Source organism: Trichomycterus rosablanca, chromosome 11, assembly GCF_030014385.1.
Source record: "Trichomycterus rosablanca isolate fTriRos1 chromosome 11, fTriRos1.hap1, whole genome shotgun sequence".
Classification (NCBI taxonomy): Eukaryota; Metazoa; Chordata; class Actinopteri; order Siluriformes; family Trichomycteridae; genus Trichomycterus; species Trichomycterus rosablanca.
In genome coordinates, this window is record NC_085998.1 from 14,607,196 (window position 1) to 14,627,988 (window position 20,793).

General features: G+C 39.8%; 1 protein-coding gene across 3 annotated transcripts in view; it reads left to right on the forward strand.

Moving 5' to 3' along the window:
• The window catches only part of lrch3 (leucine-rich repeats and calponin homology (CH) domain containing 3), a 51,487-nt gene that overhangs the window by 4,109 nt on the left and 26,585 nt on the right, over positions 1–20,793 (forward strand). For all 3 annotated transcript variants that reach the window (XM_063005196.1, XM_063005194.1, XM_063005195.1), the window contains exon 2: positions 19,664–19,808. In XM_063005196.1, the coding sequence (XP_062861266.1) occupies positions 19,664–19,808 (145 nt within the window). The remainder of the gene's footprint in view (positions 1–19,663; positions 19,809–20,793) is intronic.

Genomic DNA, 20,793 nt, shown 5'->3' on the forward strand with positions numbered 1-20,793 from the left:
ATGACAGGTGTTTCAGTTATTTTGTCCAACCCCTGTAGCTCCTGCATTTTCTGAATATTTCTTTGGATTGTGTCTCTACCCTAGATTAAATGTTGGCTATTTACCGATTTTTATGTATTTATCTATTTATTAAGTTTTTAACGTTGACTTTGTTTTGGTTAAGCGGTCGTTACTCATTACACTAGATTCATCAGTTCACAAGTTTAATGTCAAACACAGTCATGGACAATTTTGTATCTCCAATTAACCTCACTGCATGTCTTTGGACTGTGGAAACCGGAGCAGACACAGGGAGAACATGCAAACTCCACACAGAAAGGACCCGGACCGCCCCACCTGGGGATCGAACCCAGGACCTTTTTGCTGTGAGGCGACAGCGCTACCCACTGACCCACTTTGCCGCCCTATTTACCAATTTTAAGCATTTGACTCAGATTACGAAAGGTTAGGACTAGTAGCTGACTGCTACACTAAATGGCCGGAAGTATGTGGATACCTCTCTTTAAGCTTGTTGATGCCTGGCTTGCAGCAACTGTACAGTTTATGTCAAAGGTGATCAATGGGTTGAAGACAGGTCTCTGTGATGGGCGTTAAAGTTTTTTTTTAACACCAAACTGTCTTTATGGACTTTGCAGTTAGGTTGCATTGTAATGAAAAGACTAATACTGGATTACTTAAATCAGCATCCTAGGCTAGAATTAGCTCACTAGTCAAACCTGAAACATTTTGCTTTGATCCCTTGAGTGTGCCGTTTACACAGGACTTACCCTGCGTTAACACCAGCAGTGACGTTTCGTCTATTGACGCTCAAACACTGATTGCTCACTGCCCTGCGTTCACACCGGCAGTGTCATCATTGCATGAGGCCATTTCTAAACTTGAGCTGACCTTTTGTTGCCATGGTTTCACTGAGGCCAAGAAAAAAAAACAATTAAGAAAAAAACTTCACTACAAATCAGGTACTAATCAGATGCCTTCCCTCCCAGTTTTTCAAATCAAATGTGTTCGGCTAAAAACGTCTAAATATATCTGGAGGGAAACTGCTCGTCTTTAAATTTCATCCCAGTATAGTGCATTACTGTCTGTCCAGTCATTATGAAAAGAAAACTGTTTGTTTTTTCCAATTGCTGTCGTCCAATTTCTGTCTTCCATTATTTGTAGTAACAATTATATAGGAATCCATAATGCTTCATGTTGGTAGAAATAATGCACGTACTGCACTGCTCAATGCTTAATTCCTATCAGGAATCTCTACATTACTTTGCATAAAGTTTGTTTGTGCCTCAGACTCTACCCACTTTGCATCTCTAATGCTTGCCGGAAAATCGCCAGCTCTAACTGAAAATAAATGACAGTCGCGTTGCTGTCGTTATGAACGCAGGGTTATTGATCTTATTAAAATGTTACTTCAACTTATATTTAACACATTTGCTTTTAAAGCTATATATCAAGTTGCCGCTGTGGGACAGATTTTCCTAGAAAATCTGGAAATTATCACATCTTTTTTTTGTTTCTTTCTTTTTTTTTTTAAATGTATATTTTTTCCCCTCTTTTTTCCCCCAATTTTTTATCCCCCAGTCTAGTCGTGTCCAATTACCCTGAATGCATCCTCTGTACTGATTCGACCGCTGACTGAGGACGCCTCTCAACTGACTTGCGCCCCCTCAGTCAGAACAGATTCGAGTCGACTTCATACACTTGATGGGCACTGTGTATGGAGGGCCACACCCCCATCAGCATTATTCCTCAGCCCTGTGCAGGTGGCATCAGTCAGCCAGCAGGGGCCGCAGTCGCACCAGTAATGAGGGCCTATGATCCGACTTTCTTACCCTGAACAACAGCCAATCATTGTTGAAACAGCCGCCCAGCCTAGTCGGATAGGCAGAGCTGAGGTTCGATACGATGTATTCGAAACCCCAACTCTGGTGCGCTAGCGTACTTTACCGCTGCGCCACTTGAGCGGCGAAATGATCACATCTTGAGGTTCTATTTGTTTGTGTGGCAGAGCACAGAAACCTTCATGTTTTATATTAGGCTCCATGTTATAAAGCCTTGATACCTCAGGCATTAATAGAGAGGCTAGAAAATGGTCGTGTTACAATAAAGTCATTGGAAAAACTAGAAGTAGGACAAAGTGATGATGATTCATCACTTTTAAGAAACAGTGGAAGAGTAATGTGGAAGCTTTGTTGTTAAAGAGGCTCACTATATTTTATACAGTAATTTTGTTAAAGTACTTTATTGTTGAGTTTTATTTAGAGTAAAAAAATTTTTACACAATTTATTTATTTATTTGCAGTGCATTAAAGTAACAGACTTAAAAGAACTGAGAGCCACAATATGAGCTCTGTGAACACCAACCACCACAGAAAAGCACTTATAATATTACAGAACTGTTATACAATCAAACATGTGAGACCGATGAGGAAGTGACATTTTATTTGTACAGGACACCAAGTGAATACTGTGTTTGTATTGAAGTGGCCCGGCAGATCTGTTAAATGAATGTGGTTAGGTTTGATCTGACAGTGAGCAAAGAAAAGTAAAAGATAAAAATATTCCTTAGTACATTTTGGCTATATAGGTCAACCCTAGTCTCTAGTTAGATCTACTGTGTTAAGTACAGAACTGATTATCTGATGTGTTCAGTTCAAAGTGAATAATGAAGCATTTCTTGAGATTAGAGGGAACAGATTGTAGTAAATTAGACAACGATGGGAGACATTGTAGAATACCACAAGGAAACAGAATGTGTATGGGCTTGTTTTTGCATGATCGGTTAGTTGCCAGAGGCAAAGTTTCTCATGAGGAGCAAATTATTCCCAGTTAGTGTGTTTAATTATAGGCTGATTAGAATGTTAATGAGTATGTAATAGTTAGCCATGCTAACCGCTCTCCAGGCAGAGTCGATTGACTAATTGTCACTTAATAAGACTTACACCGATCAGGCATTACATTATGACCACCTTCCTAATATTGTGTTGGCCCCCCTTTTGCTGCCGAACCAGCCCTGCAACTGTGATGCACTGTATATTCTGACACCTTCTATCAGAACCAGCATTAACCTCTTCAGCAATTTGAGCTACAGTAGCTCGACTGTTGGATCGGACCACACGGGCCAGCATTCGCTCCCCACGTGCATCAGTGAGCCTTGGCCGCCCATGACCCTGTCGCCGGTTTACCACTGTTCCTTCCTTGGACCACTTTTGATAGATACTGACCACTGCAGACCGGGAACACCCCACAAATGTTTTGTTAAAACATCAACTTTGAGGATAAAATGTTCAATTGCTGCCTAATATGTCCCACCCACTAACAGGTGCCGTGATGAAGAGATCAGTCAATGGTCATAATGTTATGCCCAATTGGTGTATATGTATAGAGTTAAAACATGCCTTTTTAATGGCTCAGAAATAAAATGATTCTAAACAACAAAAGGAGCAGCTCTGACCACTACACCATGACAATTTTAGACATAAAACACAAGGCGGTGCAGCTGCTGGCTGGCATCTTGCTTGCTGCTAAGCTGATGAATGCATTTTTTCCTTTGATTCAATGCTAGCCTTTTAATTCCAGAAAAGAATCTGCTAGTTCGTTCAGAAAAAAATCCCGTTTCCTGTGTGTCATCAAATGTTCAAGGAAGCTCTGCGTTATGCAAAGAAGTGATTCAGTTTAGCCAGTCATGTACTGAGGACGACAATTTACCATAAACAAATCCATGGGAGCGCCCACCAGCAACAAGCAGAGTGAGTTTTTGTGGTGTGAGGCGTGTGGTATTTGCAAGTGGACACTTACCTGTAAAAAAAAAAAAAAAAAAAAGTAGCTTTGCCCTTAAATCTTCCTTCCTTTAGAAATAAACCTGAATCAATAAATCTGTCCTCAATACAAATCATCCAATGTACTGTACATGATGTAAGTATATGGACACGCAAATATCACGTCCTTATTTACTTGTTGGTGGGCTAACTATGGACATTAATATAGAGTTTGTCCTACTTTGTTGTTGTAACAGCATTCACGCCTTACAAAAAGCTTTTCTCTAGATTCTGACTAGGTGTATTCTCTACCATTCAGCTACAAAAGAATTTGTAAGCTTAGTAAGGTCACTGATGTTGTGCTACAAAGCTTGCCTCAGTTGGCTTTCCAATTCATCCCAAAGTTGTTGGATGGGCTCAAGTTGATTGATGTAAAACTTGAGCAAACCATTTCTTTACAGACCTGGCTTTGACCACATGGGCATATCTCCACTGAAATAGGAAAGTGCATTCTACAAACTGTTAAACTGTCCTTACAGCTCATTCAAAATGCAGCTGCCCGTCTGGTTTTTAACCAACCTAAACACTGCCACATCACCCCACTGCTGCGTTCTCTTCACTGGCTTCCTGTAGCTGCACGCATTCAGTTTAAAACACTGACGCTCGCCTACAAAGCCAAAAATGGACCAGCCCCAAGCTACCTTCGGGGTCTAATCAAACCCCGCTCTACCACGCAACCTCCGAGCCTCTAGTCTAGCTCGACTTGAGCCTCCATCCAGGACTAAAGGAAGACAAGCATCAAGGCTGTTCTCTGTTCTAGCGCCCAAATGGTGGAACGAACTTCCTCTGTCTGTCCGAACAGCTGAGTCTCTTGCTGTCTTTAAAAAACGATTAAAAACACACCTTTTTACTAAACACTTAGGCTGATTTGTACTTATTTACTAACACTTTATTCCAATCTTTTCCATTTAAAAAAAAAAAAAAAAAAAAAGGCCACTTTGGTTCTAACAGGTTTTAGCAGATTTGTGTTCTTCGACTGTTGTCTATCTAAACTTAAGGAATGAAATGTTCACTGTGGAAGCACTTCTGTAAGTCGCTCTGGATAAGAGCGTCTGCTAAATGCTGAAAATGTAAATGTAAATGTTAAAAGTTGCATTCCCGGCCGCTCAGGTGGCGCAGCGGTAAAAACACACGCTGGAACCAGAGCTGGATCTCGAATACATCGTATACATCGATCGGCCTGTTGTTCAGATGGGCGGGACTAAGCCGGATGGGGTCTGTCTCTCATGACTGGTGCAATTACGACCTCTGCTGGCTGATTGATGGCGCCTGCACAGAGATGAGAAAAGAGTGCTCTCAGGGTGTCACTCTCCATACACAACGCTGAGCTGCACTGCACTCGTCAAAGTGTAGGTCATTAAAAATGCATGCGGCATGCTGCCCACGTGTCGGAGGGGGCGTGGGTTAGCTTCTTTCTTCTCAATTAGAGCAGAGATCAGCATTGGTGGAGAGGAAGCATGACGCAGTCAGGCAATTGGACGCTCTAAAAAGGGAAGAAAATGCATAAAGAAAATATATATTTTTAAAAAATTGCATTCCCTCAAAAAAATCTCCGCAATTCTCTAAAATGTCATTGACTGCATCCGAAATAGCAATATTAAACAGTACGTACTAAATTGGAGGCAGTGCACACTGCTCGGCCGGTAAAGCAGTACACACGTGTGCAGTATGCACACAACCTTGGACGTACTACGTTCCCCAACTTACCAACGTCACATGATGCATAACATCACATTGACACAGTTATAACAATTTTATAATCAGACATAATTCATTCTCACGTTCTCCACAAAGCTGTTAACGTTACTTAAGGGTTGTACGCAATCATAACATTCAGATTTTTGTCTAATTACACTTGTAAACAGCCAACTCTCCGCTTACAGTTCCACCTGCTCCAGTTGAATTATGGGATAGATTATTGGACTGCAGTGTGCTGTGTTTGCGTACTCAAAAAAGGGCTGCCCATGCAGTAGGCCATCTGGGTACTTTTTGCAGACTGTTTAATGAATACTATGTAATCGGACACACTACGCGCTCTTGCGTACTGCTTTGGGTACTGCTTTCGTGTACTGTTCAGTATGGAAGTATGCAAAAAAGCCATTGTTTAGTGTTGTGTTTAGGGCTTTTTAAATAGTCATCAGAGACCCTACCAAAGGCAACTAGTCCAGCCTAGGCTGTTTATTTCTTCCGCACCATATTTTTTGTCAGGCTGATTTAGAACTTGCTGGTCCTGATTTCTGAGGTTGACCAGGGCAGAAATGTGGTAAATCTTATAGTTGAGTAATGCATAATAACTCTGAACACACTATGTAGGTTTTACTTGATTCCTTGTCATCAAGGTCACCAAGAGTAACATCTGTGTGAATTGCATGTACTACCAAGGATACCTTTATTTCGGTTTCATGATCCACTCTGTCCTGGTCTCGGAGTTGGTACACAGCAATAATCATCTGGATATGGTGCCAATCCATCACAGACCCATATTGCTTGCAGAGAGTCATGCAGTGATCTTCATTACCTGTCTTTGTGCAGGCGCCATCAACCAGTCAGCAGTGGTTGTGATCGCAGCAGTCATAAGGAATCCCCTCCAGCATTCCCACCCTTCAGACAAGCCTATCATCGTCTGCATAGGTGCCCAGCCTGCCGGTAGCAGAGTTGAGATTCGAACTTGCAAGTTCGAGTTGTCAATTCTGGTGTGTTAGTGTGTTTTACTGCTGCATCACCTGAGCGCAGAATATTAATGGCATGTGCCATGTGTGAAGGATTGTTTTTATCACGTTGTGTAAAGGTGCTACAGTAAAATGCATAAGGCACAAGTAAGTGACAGTTCTGTGTCAAGTAAAAACCAGTCTTTATATGATTGATCTGAACTTGTGTTGTCTTGCTTCAGAAAAGGCTGGAGAGAATGATAGTTAGAGAAATGTGTTGGTTAAATGAATTGTGACATTTTTGTGGTGCACATATTCTTTAAATAGAGCTTGATTCTTGGTGCCCTGCATTTGTTTTGGTCTACAAATTATAGTTTAGATTGTGAATGGTTGTGTTACGTGCCAGACAGGCTGTTTGGTCTAGGCAGTAGCAACTTTCAGTGATGTTTGTGGAGGAGATTGGAAGCTCAGATGCTTGTTGGATCGGGAATGATTAGAATGCAAACGTGTTTGAATTCATCGTGGGGGCTGCTGTTAATGTTACTACAATTTTAAGGTTGTGGACAATCATCATCATGATCTCTTTTTTCACCTACTTCATGGTGACAGTTTGGAAACCTAATATAACTGATCATTATGGTAAAGTGGTTGAACATTTAAGGCTGGTTATTATATTCAACTTTGTACCCAGAATAGTCATACATGCTTAAAGCATACAGTAAAACAAACAATTCAAGCTAACCTTTAATCATGTCACATTAGGCATTTAAAAGCATGTTTTACATTCATAAGGGCTGTTTAATTTGTCTTAGGTTATCAAACGTTTAAGGTTAACACGTTTTACCTTTAATAAAAGTTACTTATCTGTAATTTGACGGTGTTGCATTTATATTGTAAGAGTCTAAATATATCAACTAAATACACTGATCAGCTATCTCCTTGTTTCTACACTCACTGTCCATTTTATCAGCTCCACTTACTATATATAAGCTTTTTGTAGTTCTACAATTACTGACTGTAGTCCATCTGTTTCTCTGCATGCTTTTTTTAGCCAGCTTTCACCCTGTTCTTCAATAGTCAGGACCTCCACAGAACCACCACAGAGCAGGTATTATTTAGGTGGTGGATCATTCTCAGCACTGCAGTTACAATTACATGGTGGTGGTGTGTTAGTGTGTGTTGTGCTGGTATGAGTGGATCAGACACAGCAGCACTGCTGGAGTTTTTAAATACAGTGTCCACTTACTGTCCACTCTATTAGACACTCCTATCTAGTTGGTCCACCTTGTAGATGTAAAGTCAGAGGTGATCGCTCATCTGTTGCTGCTGTTTGAGTTGGTCGTCTTCTAGATCTTCATTAGTGATCACAGGACGCTGCCCATGGGTCGCTGAAGGCTGGATATTCTTTAAACAGACACACAGCTTCCTTTGGGATGACATCAATTAGCCTTTATTATGCAAAACAGTCTTGCACAAGCTGTATCATTAGTGCCCTCACTGTGGATCTAATTAGCACAGACATCTATTGTGCTTGTTCAAGTTTTTTTGGGGGGTAACAAGCAAAGTAGCAGTAAACGAGGAAAAAACAATGGCAAGTTATATCAATTGAGCCTTGGCTTTAATCTTTGAATACAGGCATAATAACATGTTTTTGATGTTGCCGATCATAAGTCTATAATAGTCAGCACCGCCTAAACAAGTCAAGTCCAAAGATAACTTGATTTAAATAACCATGCATGCTTCATGTCACACATAACATTTTAACAATGAAGAAAGCTTGTATTGTAAGAATGGCTGAGCCACCATGAACATCACTAACACACTTTTTAAATGTATTTAGATAATAGATTAAGACTGAGGTGTTTATATGTACACTTTACTTAACAATTCGGTGTGGCTCGGTGAGTAGCACTGTCGCCTCACAGCAAGAAGGTCCTGGGTTAAACCCCCAGGTGGGACGGTCCAGGTCGTTTCTGTGTGGAGTTTGCATGTTCTCCCCGTGTCTGTGTGGGTTTTCTCCTCCCAAAGTCAAAGCATGAACTTAGTCTCTTCTACTGACCAGAAGAGTTGGCATTCCAATTTATCCCAAAGGTGGATAAATTGGAATGCCAACCATACAGGTGTTTACACAGCTTTTATTGTTCTATTTAACAGATTATTTAAAGGATTACCCACCTCCTTCAACTGGACAGAAATTGTATTTGTAATGGCCTCAATAGGACTAGTCTATGCCGACTGAGCTGTTAATGGATTGTTAGGCTGCATGGATATTTGGCTCATATCTTTTGACTTTTTGCTTATAAACAAAGGAAATGTTTGTAAAATAAAAATGATACTGGTGAAACTAATTAGAAAAACTAACTACAAAATAAAAATATGAGCTCATGTTGCAAAGTCATGTTGGCAGTCCAATAATAAATAAGCTTTTATGCCGCATGGCCCATTCAGCTCGGCAAAAATTCCAGAATCCATACTTTATTAGTAGTATTTCAGTCAGGAGATAGGCCTATGTACTGTATGTCATGTAACCATCAACCTTCTTTTTAAGAAACCTGCTTAGACTATTTTGGCTTTATATTTTGGGGCATTATGTTTCTTGTTGAAGTATTCATCTTCAGATGTAGTTTCTTGGCAGGCAAGATTCAATCCTTATACATTGTTCCATTCATACCCCATCATGATGCTTCCACCTTCATAGTATGCAGTGATTATGGTGTGTTTGTGAACCGTCATGCAAGTTTTTCTCCAAAAACGATGAGCTTTTTGTTTTGTTTGACCAAAGACTAGACTTACTATCAATTTTCTGACAATTTTTGACAATAATCATTAAGATAAAATGCACAGTAATGTAATTTTACAGTAGCTAGAAAATCATTAATGCTTAACCTGGTGTTTGCAGACGTACGGACATTTGTACCTTTTTCACATCGATAATTTTTTTTGTCATCTAAATTAATATTAGCTCAAATAATTGTGCTCATTTTTACTGCAGCACCAAAATCATTCTGTATATGTTAAGAAATGATGTACATCCTATTTTGGCACGTACCGTGTCCATAATCAGAATGTTTTAGGGGAAATGTTTTGATAAAAAAGGAACAAAGTAATAATAAGGAAGGGAATGAGGTGGTGATGTTCCTCTTGCACAGCAGGAACCTTGTCTTTTCATACCTGTTGCTTGTCCCATGATGCAGCTCTTTAATCTTCCATGCAGACAAAAAACACAGAGCGGATGTTACTAAAAATACAGGCGTCAAAAGATGAACGATACAGTACAACACTAACGAACATGAAGGGTTTTATTTCCCTGTAAGACCATGACTGGCAAAGGCAACATGCATCTAATCATGAGCTTGTCATACAGCCTATTCCAAATTCATACACTGTAAAATGGCACTCTTTGGCACCCGTTTTGCACCTATAACAGGCTTTACTCTTGTTTTAAGGTTTTTACTATATTTTAAAGTGTGCTCAGTCAGTCAAACAAGCGTCTGTCAGGTCAGGCATTTTTGCTGGATGTTGGCGCCTGGCTCACAGTTGCATTTTAATTCTTTACAAAGGTGTTTACTGGGATTGAGATCACTGGAATTCCTTCATATCATTATGTTTTTTATTGATGGTTTTATTTTGGGTCTGTTAAATCATTAGAGCAAACAAAGTTGTTACAGATAACATGCTGACATTTATGAAACTTACTAAAGAAAATTCAATCACTTCTAATTAAGGCTGTCGTTAATTGCGGGAACATTACAAACACTGGTGTTAAATGGATCGCAATGGACTAGACGCTTTAACATAGTTAACGATGTGGGTCGACATGACGTTTATACGTGTTGCATCTAGAAATGGTTCATTGTAGTACCCTGAGCACCTATTTTCAGTTATAAACAGGGGGGGGGGGGTTGTGTCACGGACAAACTGTACAGTGTACACACTTGAGTGTAATTACAATATTTCAATGTTTTATTATAAAAAGATTTAACAATCTGAACATCAAACAATGCTTATCTTATCTGATCTATAATAAATACGCATAAGTATAAATGCATGTGTATCAATTACACTTTAACACAAACATTAACACATAACATTTTGGCATTGTAATCTCTCTCTGCCCACACAAAACAGAATAATAGCCGGCTAAACACTTCAGTATATTTCAAAAGTTAACTGCTTAGTTTATAGTTACAGATATTTCTTAAGTGTATGAACGTGTACGATTAGTTATGCCTGTAATCCAGAATAAAGTTCTATACCGTAACAAAAAATATGAATGTAAATGTTCATGTTGCGATGACAGTGATGTAAAGTAATGTTAAAATAATTCAAAGTCCAAACATTTGAGTGGTTAATGAGAACGCTACTTTACATGTCACACAAGCTCCGTGCAAAACACGAGAGTGGAAACGGTACAAATCCGATCTCTTCCCTACACACTCGCTCCCTACGCCCTATAGTGCACTTAACTTTCTTAAAGGGCCAGACAATATATTTTATAATTCACATTACACGACAGGTGAGACGTTCTTTTTTCTTAATATAGCGCTTTTATTTAGGAAAAAATAGTTCTTACATAGGCAGGAAAATCTATGGCAGACAAGAGTCAGAACAGCGGATTGGGCGTAACGTTATTATTACTGTTTGCTCCTTTTTCTCAACACTTGTACTTATTTACTAAATATATCTTCAGTGTAAATCGAGCACATGTCCGCGCATGCACGCGCTTGTGTTCATTTCCGGTTGAACTGATAAAAAAATGTTGATTTTGAAAAATTTAAAGACGAGCCGTTATTCAGTTTCTGCTTGTTAGCTCACAGCTAATGCTAGCCAGTGTGGCTCTTCACTCGTCTCTCTGTGTGAGCACCCCACAGCCAATCAGCGAGCTCCAACCGCCTACCCCTCCCACCCCTCCCTCACTGTGGATGCGCGCATGTCCTAAAGTCTCAGTTTTCAAGGTAAACCTGAAGCAGAAATTCGGCGCTTCACATTTAAAAAATACCGTCACCATTTTTGAATACCGCGGTATACGGTAATATCGTCATACCGCCCAACCCTAGTTTGATCTCAGGTTTTCATCCGCTTAACTGTTTTATTTCAATTTTAAAAATCTGACACAGTTGGTAAAAACATTCCTGAAATAGTTTTCATTTTATGTTTTGAAGCATAGTTTGAATTTTTACGTGATATGTGATTATTATGTCAAGACGAAAACACCTAGCAACATCGTGTTTGAACTTCGTACATTCTGTTTTAGTTAAAAAAAGTGTGTTGTGTATTTTGCATGGATCCATCAAAAGGGCTTTGCCGGCCACCCCACAGGCAGAGTCAATCATGTCTGTGTAGACATCCGACTGGCCAATAGCACCACTAAGATTCAAACCCATACCTCAGCAGTAGTGAGTCACAGTGATTTTACCACTGCACCACCTAATCACCCATGTTCTGAAGAGATCGTGTTAGATATACAGTATTTCTGAGCTGCTTCTCTGTTACTCTTATCAATAGAGATCATCACATTAAGCAACGTTCGCTCATCAGTGCTGTCAGTAGTAAAAAGAAAATGAAACACAGGCAATACAATAGGCACCTTTTTCGTACAGAAATCAGTGAGCGTTTCGGTCCTTCTCAAATTCTCTCCTCTGGCTTGGAACAAATGCAGCGCTTCCTGTTCTTCCGGATCTCCACACAGCTGTGTAGCTATAAATACAAATCTGCACAGGCTGAAAAAGCCATCAGTGTGTACACAAAACTGGCATGCGACGTTGTCTTTACACAATAAACTAACAAAAATTAGGACTTTAAGAAACAAACAAGAAAATAAACCGCCTACTAAGCACATGGGATTAAAGCTGAAGTGTATGTTTGCATACAACCTCATGTCTTTTATGAGATCAGCGCAAACCTAAGCAAGCATGGTAAAAACAAGGTGAAACTCCTTAGACAGTGACCGGAAGTAAAGCCCAAACCAAGGTTCTTTGTACCCATATTACACAGGGGCACCCACGTTACCCGCTATGCCTATTTTCCACCTTTTTAAATGTTCCATGCGAAAAAGACTGTGCTGCAGTCTTTTTGATTAATCTAAAGGGAGTTCACTGTGCCAAGCAGTCATAAAGAAATGAAGGACTGCAGCACTGAGTTGAAGTGAGAACGCATATGTAGGAATAGGCAATTTAACGTAAAGTTATACATCATTGTTCATTGAATACTTTTCCTTTAGTAATTTATAAAATCTCCCATGTCTGTTTAATCCTCCACCCCTGAAGTTGGTCGTGATCATTTGGGAAGTATTCAAAAGTATTACTTCTGCTCATTAAATCTGAGTGGGGCTGGTCAACAGCGTTTCCCATTGCCGCTGCAATTGCGGCCCCTGCTGGCTCTTGAGGTGCCTGAATGATAGATGCTTGAATGACAGGTAGTACATGTACATTACATTTTTGACATTTAGCCGATGCTTTTATCCAAAGCAGTTGTGATAGTATACAGTCTAAGCAGTTGAGGGTTAAGGACTTTGCTCAAGGGCCCAACAGTGGCAACCTGGCAGTGGTGGGGCCTGAACCGGTAACCTTCTGATTACTAATCCAGTACCTTAATCACTAGGCTACAGCTTCCCTAGTAGTAGTGCATATGCAATATCGCTCTCTGTGAGACCCGGTGCTTGCCAGTTGTAAAGAAGCAACCCTCCTCGGTCAGGGTTGGGGTCTGCCTTAGTGGAGGAAGGTAAATTTGGGGAACTGGATACAAGTAGATTGGAAGGAAAGGGAAATGCATATACATTAGACCCTTGGCATACGAATTTAATTGCTTCCAAAGGGCTGTTCTTAAGTCTAAATGTTCGTTAGTTAAACCTGTTTTTCCCATAAGAAATAATGTAAATAGAATTCATCCGTGCCAGACCTCCCAACCCCCCATACTTACCTAACCTTTCTAATGTCTTAAATTGTCTTTATTGTTATAAATATATAGTCTATTTTCCCTTAAATCTTAAATTATAGAATAGACATTCCTGTAATAAACAATAATAAACAATAATACACAATAGTAGTACTGTACTGTACATATAAACACACACATCACATTTCAGTACGTGTGCTGTACCATACACCATTATAAATTTTCTTCTTTTTTATAAAATGTAGAAACAACAATAACTCTCATATTTCTCTATTATTTCCTTCTTTATTTCAATAGTGTTGTATTTTGTAGGTGTAATTGCACGAAAGAAAGAATACTTTACTCAGCTGATTTCCTTCTTCTCTCTAACTCACTGTCCCCTCTGTCTGATACATCTACTGGCAGGAGTAATTATACAACAACAAATAGTAATAGATTTTTTAACTGCTTTCTCTGCACCTTCTTTGTGGCCATTTTAATATAGAATTTTACAAAATATAAAGAAAACACCGGGGAAAAAAGACCGTCCGCTGTCCGAATGTTCGCTCACTGCATATATATATAGAAAAAGAGAGACTGAGTCAACTTGTTCATAAAGTCACGTGTTTCGTGAATTTCGGTTTGTAATCTGAAATTTGTTCTAATGTTAAGTTGAAAAAGATCGGTCGTAACCCAAAATGTTCGTCTGGTAAACGGTTCGTAACTCAAGGGTCTACTGTACCATATGTTTGGTATGAATCATACTAATGAATCATACTAATAATCAGCTTCATTACACAGCAGATTATATATAATAACTCCTACAGTTGTGTAAGACACTTTGATCACCCCTGACCAAATGACATCAATCAATTTATTCATTTTCATGTATTTTACCATGGCTTCATCCTGGTGAAGGGCAGTGGTAGCTCAGTGGTTAAGATACTGAACCAGTAATCAGATAGTTGCCGATTTAAGCCCTACCAAGTTACCACTTAGCCCTTAATTGCACACATTGTATTCAGCTGTACATGTAAGCTTTGTAAGAATCGCAGTGGTACCTGCTTAATGCAGTATCAAACCCCGGACAGGTCTCCAATCCAGTGTTGGGCCTTTTTAAACTGGCCGAAACAATGACTTAATTCAACGTTTTTAACTGCTTTCTCAAGAACCATACTGCTAAATTTAACTGAAATAAACTTCATAAAATAACTGCATACCTTGCCTGCAATGATCTTTCTGTACTGAATGCTGATGTGATGTGCATTGTGCTGATCAGGATTTGAGTTGGCTCTAATCCTCCCCAACTCTCTGAGCAATTTTTTTCCTTACTTTTTCCCCCTAACCTAATCAGCCGAGCTTGCTAAGGAAATATAAGCAATCCGTATCGGCCTAAAAACCAATAGTTGTCAATAGTGACTCGAGTATTTTCCATATAAAGCTGCATGCCAGGCATACATTATTTGGATTAAGTGTGGCTGGACTTGTTGTAGCTGCTTGCTCATTTGATACCACTTATAAACCGTTGCTCACTTTTAATCTTAGTACTTTGTGAAGGTAGAATTAAGAAGTTTTGTTTATTTTATTTTCTCCTAGCGAACATGTGTAATAGATGCAGATTACAGTTTCAGTGTTTCTCAAAGCTGCCGTGATCTTGTATTCACATTTCTCTCTGGCGGCCTGATTATTTAAAGGCCTGATTATTAAACTATGTTGCACTGAGCTATAATTAGACCAAGACCTAATCCTCTGTGTGGATTACTTGAAGTACGAGTGAACACACTGGGCAATAAAATGGTCCGCTTGTTTCTCTCTCTCTCTCGGCCTGAAAGCTTATTTGCTGTTTCTAAGCATGTACACTGATCAGCCATAACATTAAAACCACCTCCTTGTTTCTACACTCACTGTCCATTTTATCAGCTCCACTTACCATATAGAAGCACTTTGAATTTCTACAATTATTGACTGTAGTCCATCTATTTCTCTGCATGCTTTTTTAACCTGCTTTCACCCTGTTCTTTAATGGTCAGGACCACCACAGATCAGGTATTATTTAGGTAGTGGATGATTCTCAGCACTGCAGTGACACTGACATGGTGGTGGTGTGTTAGTGTGTGTTGTGCTGGTATGAGTGGATCAGACACAGCAGCGCTGCTGGAGTTTTAAAATCCCGTGTCCACTCACTGTCCACTCTATTAGACACTCCTACCTAATTGGTCCACCTTGTAGATGTAAAGTCAGAGACGATCGCTCATCTATTGCTGCTGTTTGAGTTGGTCATCTTCTAGACCTTCATCAGTGGTCACAGGACGCTGCCCATGGGGCGCTGTTGGCTGGATATTTTTGGTTGGTGGACTATTCTCAGTCCAGCAGTGACAGTAAGGTGTTTAAAAACTCCATCAGCATTGCTTTGTCTTATCCACTCATACCAGCACAACACTGACCCACCACCTAAACCACCCAGAACTACAAAGTGCTTCTATATGGTAAGTGGAGCTGATAAAATGGACAGTGAGTGTAGAAACAAGGAGGTGGTTTTAATGTTATGGCTGATCGGTGTACTGTATACGTATATGTATGTATTAAGGATGCAAGTGTTCTTTGAACCAAAAGATGAAGCGTATAGTGTGTCATTAAAATATGAAAAATATGAAACACACCACTGAGCTTTGAAGTTGCTTGTGCTTTATTGATTAAAAACAGCATAGCAGAGTTAACACAAAAGTAATGACAGTAGGATGATTATCATTCACATCAGCATCTTGTTTACAAAGAGTGCTGACATTTTATTAACCGTTCAGTTTACGGTTCATTTAACTGCAAACTAACGGCAGTCAGTAATTGGTTAAAGGAAATAGGCAGAATTTGCAGCCCTAAACTAAATATGTTATAGGTTCACGTTTTAACACTAAAAATATGGAAAAAATTTAAGGGAATAAATATTAATGCTACAAAGTTAAAAATAAATAAACTTTCTACATCATCCATGTAATAATCTAATTTACTGGGTGCATATGTTTTTCCCAGCATATTATTATAAGGGTTTTTTTTTTTTTTTTTTTTTTTTTTGCAAATATGTTCCACAAAGGAAACTGTTAAATTGTAAGACTGTTTTGGCATGAGGGTTAAATTCTGTTTCATATTGTATAATTACACAACAAAGAGCTTCATAATATCAAAAGCATTTCTGTTTTTGATTGGCATGTTTAGTGATTGCTTGTAATTAACTCTACAGAAAGCTGAACTGGTTCTGCTCCCTGTTTATGTTGATCTCACATTCAGTTGCACTGTTTTTAATCAGTAAAACTTTTTTTCTGCGATTTGTCAATATGAAACTTCAAGCGGTTATTATTTTGATGGAACGCTTTCTGCTTGTCGGTTATTGATTCATTATTGACTCATGACAGTCAATTATGAGAGCTTGGCCAAATGTTGCATTTCTACTACATTAATGTGTTTCTAGAGGCACAGCTGTAATACGCATGTGTGTACAAAGGTTGTGTTCCAAAAAGCTACTTAATTAGTGTATCATTTTCTCTAAACTTTGTGCATAGTCAGTAAATGGTTTAGTGAATTAGTGTGTTTGGAACACTTCATAAAAGACGCATGTGGAAAATACACCGATCAGCCATAACATTAAAACCACCTCCTTGTTTCTACACTCACTGTCCATTTTATCAGCTCCACTTACCATATAGGAGCACTTTGTAGTTCTACAATTACTGATTGTAGTCCATCTGTTTCTCTGCATGCTTTGTTAGCCCCCTTTCATGCTGTTCTTCAATGGTCAGGACTCTCCCAGGACCACCACAGAGCAGGTATTATATAGGTGGTGGATCATTCTCAGCACTGCAGTGACACTGACATGGTGGTGGTGTGTTAGTGTGTGTTGTGCTGGTATGAGTGAATCAGACAGCAATGCCGCTGGAGTTTTTAAATACCGTGTCTACTCACTGTCCACTCTATTAGACACTCCTACCTAGTTGGTCCACCTTGTAGATGTAGAGTCAGAGACAATCACTTATCCATTTATGCTGTTTGAGTTGGTCATCTTCATCAGTAGTCACAGGACGCAGCCTACGGGGTGCTGTTGGCTGGATATTTTCGGTTGGTGGACTGTGTCTGATCCACTCATACCAGCACAACACACACACACACTAACACACCACACAGTGCTGAGAATGATCCACAACCTAAATAATACCTACTCTGTGGCGGTCCTGTGGGGGTTCTAACCATTGAAGAACAGGGTAAAAGCAGGCTAAAAACGTATGTAGAGAAATAGGTCGACTACAGTCAGTAATTGTAGAACTACAAAGTGCTTCTTTATGGTAAGTGGAGCTGATAAAAACAGACAGTGTGTGTAAAAATGAGGAGGTGGTTTTAATGTTATGGCTGATCAGTGTACATGCTTAGAAAAATTTACATGGGAACTTGGCTTAAACTGTGAATGGCAACAATTTACTTTTATATAATCTTTTTTTTTTAAATGTAAGCATACTGCTCATCTTTATGTGATTTTTTTTTTATTTTTATACTTGATTCCTGCATATGTGGAGAAATGCAATATTTCACCCAGCAGAACACTGAGCTGTTAAATTCTTAAAATATGTCACGTTATGGAAACATGCTGTCCTTTATCTGATGCCGTCCAAAGCCTGTCCTGCCTGCTGAAAGGAATGCAGATATATTTGAAGGTATCCATGATAGCGTCATAAATATTTCAAGTTTTGGCTCTGTTGTGTAACTGATGAATGGCACATGTCTGGGCCTGACCTATTGTTTTCTATGTGACCCAGACATCGAGCCTCGGTACGTCAAAGGCAGAGCGAGCACATCTGCAGGTCAGGTGTGCTACCTGAGCATAAGCAAGAGAGATGAGCTATCCATTGAGGCCTCAGAAGATAATAAATCAACTACTTCTCGTTGCTGTTTAGGATATGAGAGTCCGTAAAGCAGACTGGGAACAAAGAGAGGAGGCTGAAATATAACACAACGCTTACGCTGCAGGAGTTCATCACTGGGACAGCATGGAAAATGCAAATAATAAAAAAACACAGATTCTCTTACATTTACTTTGACTTTAATTTGATTGCAGACAGGATGAACCTGAGATATTTCATGTTTTGTCTGCTCAACTTCATTTCGTGCCTGCAACACATTCTAAAAAAAAGTTGGGACAGTAAAGCATTTACCACTTTGTAATGTTGCCATTCCCTTTCATCACACTTAAAAGACGTTTTGGCACCCTGAGTAGGGTCATACCTAACACATGCCCTTTCTGACTCGTGTATTAACCAACTGTGTATTGCTGCATGTGCACTTTACCTTTACTACAAGTATAAAACAAGCTGGGGAAAATTGCAGCTCCCTTTTCATTGCGGTTAGATTTGAAGTTTCCTTTTCTCTTAGGCTCTGCAAGTAAGCCTGTGTAGTATGTGACTGCAAATTAAATTCTGTGAGATATGAGAGAAGTCAACCTCTCACTAGACGTAAGCATTTCTTTTAGATGCTTGTTCATTTCCTTTATAGCACATACCTTAAAATTGACCCTAAACATCAAGCAACATCTAGATCTCTGGAACTTTAATAGTTGAAATTTTTTTAAACTTTAAAATATACCTGGAGGCGCCCAGGTGGCGCAGCGGGATATTCCGCTAGCACACCAGCACAGAGTTTCTGAACTCCTCAGTTCGAAACTCGGTGTTGCCACCGGTCGGCTGGGCGCCATCGGGCGGGCATAATTGGCTACCGTAGCTGCAGGGTGGGGGCCGGACTATGTGTGGTTGGGTGGGTCTTCATACGCTGTGTAAAGACCCTGATTGGCGGAAGACACGCCTATACAGAATGCAGGGGTGAGAAGAGGAGGGCTGGACATGTGTCAGAAGAGGCGTGTACAGTGACGTACTCTCCTTGGATGCAATCTGGTATCTCTCAGCAGCGGAAGACAAAATTGAGTGCACTAAATCGGGAGGAAAATGGGGAGAAAATGCATACAAAAAATTAGTATATATACTGTAGATCTGCTGATATATGGGGTGGTAATATCAACAGGACCTACTTGTTTGTCTCTTCTGCTAATATTTTGTTGAAGTTTAGATATAGCTGGTGCTGTATAACTGTTAAGTTGTGTAAGAAGTCCTAATAAATATTCAAGGGATACAGATGGACAGATAACCTTATAAGGCCGATGTCTTATTAGAATTCTCTCTACCTAGGCAGCTGCCTAGGTAGGCAGTAGGCAGCAAGGCAGCTCACTAGGTTTTTGAACAGACCTGGCGTGTACAGTTTTGTGTAATCGCTGTATGTTTCTTTGTTTTTTCTTAGATCTGTCGCGTAACAGGTTGTCTGAGTTACCTGTGGAGGTGTGTATGTTCGTGTCTTTGGAGAATCTGAACTTGTACCAGAACTGCATTCGCTCACTACCAGAGAGTCTGGTCAACCTACAGGCCCTGACGTACCTAAACATCAGGTAATATACACAACACATACTGTACAGTCATGCTGTCGTTGGGGCAAACTAAACCACTTTCATTTTTATATTCGCAATGTGTCTGTCTACTTTCAATGTACACTGTGTCTTTAGACTTTGTTTTTGTTGGCAGCTTGAGAGTGTACTGTAAGAAGTTTGGGCATTTACATGATATGCTGCAAAACCACTTCTGCGCTGGCTTAGCCTATCACCTGATATCTTCATGACATCCTCATAACCCTTATAACTTTGGGAAATAGGAGAGGGGTAGCAAGAAGTATTGGTCAAAATTGAACCATAGCTACAAATAAAACCTTTTTTTATGAAATGTGTTTTCAAACAAGAAAGCTCGGACAACGGTCATTTTAAAGATGTCAAAAGTAAAAAAAAACCCAGGGGTATTGAACCTTTATTACGTTAATCAAATTGTGAATTAAATTTCATACAAGAGCTACAGAGGCCATATAGGGTTTCTCCTCACTGCTTATATTTACATTTATCAGACGCTGTTTATCCAAAGCGACTTTGTTTATCCAAAGCGATAATGTCAGTACTGTGACATTATACAATCTATGCAATTGAGGGTTATGGGCCTTGCTCAAGGGCCCAACAGTGGCAGCCTGGCAGTGGTGGGGCTTGAACCAGTGACCTTTTAACTACTAGTCCAGTACCTTAACTGCTAGGCTACAACTGCCCTATCATCCATTTACATTTTCAGCATTTATCAGACGCTTTTTATCCAAAGCGGCTTACAGTACTGTGACAGTATATTGTCTAAGCAATTGAGGGTTAAGGGCCTTGCTCAAGGGCCTAACAGTGGCAACCTGGCAGTGGTACGGCTTGAACCGGCAACCTTCTGATTACTAGACCAGTACACTGCTGCTGCAAGAGCAACTGCTGTCTGGTCGAGGCGTCAACACAAGTAGCAGAGAATCCACTACTGGCTTCTCGAAGTTGCCATGTGCTAGCCTGTGGCCCTCCTCAA